The sequence below is a fragment of the Penaeus monodon genome, chromosome 3 (genome assembly GCF_015228065.2).
Source record: "Penaeus monodon isolate SGIC_2016 chromosome 3, NSTDA_Pmon_1, whole genome shotgun sequence".
NCBI classification, from domain to species: Eukaryota; Metazoa; Arthropoda; class Malacostraca; order Decapoda; family Penaeidae; genus Penaeus; species Penaeus monodon.
Genome location: NC_051388.1, coordinates 52,876,378 through 52,878,877, shown reverse-complemented (window position 1 = coordinate 52,878,877; position 2,500 = coordinate 52,876,378). Strand labels below are relative to the sequence as shown.

General features: G+C 36.0%; 1 protein-coding gene across 1 annotated transcript in view; it reads right to left on the bottom strand.

The window, feature by feature from the left end:
- Positions 1-2,500, bottom strand: part of LOC119597038 — a 10,503-nt gene that overhangs the window by 664 nt on the left and 7,339 nt on the right. Inside the window, exon 4 of the mRNA XM_037946477.1 lies at positions 1-2,500. This exon is cut by the window's left edge and continues 664 nt beyond it; it is cut by the window's right edge and continues 278 nt beyond it. Within this exon, the coding sequence (XP_037802405.1) occupies positions 1-2,500 (2,500 nt within the window).

Sequence of the window (2,500 nt, the reverse complement as noted above, 5' to 3'; positions counted from 1 at the left end):
CTTATCAGAAGTTTAGCAACTTCCTCAGCACCCTTATGAGAAAGTTTTGTGTTTTCAAGTTGGATATACTGTGCTATGCTTAAAGCTTCAAATAAATTATTCAAATCAGGATTCTTCTGCAAGTTGCGCACTGCGTCATCATTCAACCACAACAAGGGAATACGGACTCTCAAGTCCTTATGCATATTCTTCCTCACTGTAAAGACCTGATTAGTAAAGCTGAAGGAAAGATAGTCACATTCATAAGTGGCTTTAATAAGACTTATAATGCTGTCAAATGTATCTTTAATGTCTTGACCATCTATGGGTTTGCAAGAGCAAGGGAAATTTGAGCATTCTTGGCAGAGTCCTTGTATAGAGGTAATTATTAATTCCCTGCCCAGAGGTTTTTTTCTGCTCTGTGCAGTCCGCTCTTCCTTAGTTAAGCGTGAGCACTTTGAGTACTTTTTATTATGAGATGTGCCTGAAGCAGATATGTTACACTTCTTCTTAACCTCCTGAACAACATCATCACTACTGTTTTCAGTTGAAGTAGATTCTTGGCTCTGATCTTCCTCCTTTTTGATAATGTTATATGCTCCTGTAACAGATACAATAGTGTCTAATATCATTAACCTTTGCAAGTTCTTCCACTTCTCAAGCAGAACTGAGACATTTGAATCGTTACAGAAAATCATGTTACGGAGCATAAGTCTCTCCAACCCCTTCGGAAGCTCAGTCCCCACTACGAGCCTGAAACCCCACTCTTCCAAAGGCAGCACAGGAGCCCTGGCCTCCTCTTTGACTCCCTCTACCTCCATTGGCTCTGTGCCAGTTCTGTTTCTCTGATTCCTCTTGTAATATTCTGGATCACACTTGATGAATAAACATTCCAGACGAGTAAATACTTTCAGATCCATGTGGAAATTTCCTCTGATAACAATCCCATCCATGCTCAGGTACTTTAAATATTTTGGACAACCAAATTTACACAGCAGATCCAAAATACCATCCTGATAATGGACTGTTAAAGTAGGAGGTTTATCTTTAGACAATACTGGTGTCTTTGAGCTTTCTGTGACAGATTTCAGATTCACTTTGACCACGGAGTCCATTAATTTGGCCTGTCCATCACAATTTATGATTTCTGCAAAGGATGCCACATCTCTTACAATTACATCCAAAATTTGTAAATTATCTTTAACACAAAGACATTTCAAAAAGTCTTCTTCTCCTTTGTATACAAAAGGTCCCACATACTTACATAACTGGAGATGGGGGTTTGATATTTTCACTATATCTCTACTTAAATTCTCCAAACTTGAAGGATATATATGTGAATATTTACTTCTAACTATATTTATCTGGAATGACATCTTTTTATCTTCTAATGGCAGGTTTCCCAGCATATTTAACACCAAATTCAAAATTTCACATTTCATGCCACTTTCCAATCTGACTGTTACTGGTCTGACATACTTCACATTGTTTAGGATTTTCTTAATTACAGGAATTTTTTCCTCATTTAAGAATTTGCATTTGAATAGCCAAACATCTTTCAGAGCAACGATTTCAGCAAAAAGATCTAAAATTTCTTGTCTGCATCCACATGCTTCAACAAAATTAACAAGGTATGACCACCTTGTGAAAGCATTCTCATACCTACAAGTTTCAGAATCATCCTTCAAAAACTCATCATTCATTCTCTCTTTCTTCTTCTTCTTGTGGGCTTTGGCATTTTGTTTCCCACCTGATTTCTCTTTCCATAATCTATCATCTACATTCAAAACTTTGTAAAGATATGGCTTTATTAAAGATAACTTGGTCGTTATCTGGTCATTTTGACACCAAAAAATACAAGCAAATTTGATAGCTCTTTTGAACATAGGAATCTGAGTTGGGTATTCTTCCAATATTCTCTTGGCTTCTTTTTCATTTTTTCGGATAAATCTAGAGGCAAACAAGTCCTCTATTACTCTATATCTAAAGGATAATCCTTTAGCATCCTTTGCGAAAAACAAGTCCTGTATTTCAGGTTTTACAGACATCAAATCTTCATTTTTATAGAACCCCTCATTTTTTATCATGTTCCTAAATGCGAGCTTCTCAATTAATTCTAGGTCATGATCTGTTTGAATGGATCCAATTTTCTTTTCAATAAAATACTCTAACATTTCTTTACACGGAACTGGTTTTCTGATTTCGTTGAAAATGTTAACCATTTCAGGTGTATTTAAAATGCCTTTGTACTTACATTCTTCATATAATTTCAACATGTACTTCAAATCTCCCTCACTTTCATTCAGACTCTTCAAAATGCCTTGTACTAAACCTTCACTAAGAGGTTTCACTTGAAGGATCTGAAAGGCACTTGAACTCTCACACTCACCTTGATATGTAACAACCCATGTCCCATTCACCATGCTTGCAATGGGAATGACGTCAGCATGCTTTATATTCCAGTCAACTAGAAACAAAATGTTATTTGCATACATTCTTAAGGCATCTATTATCAAAGCAA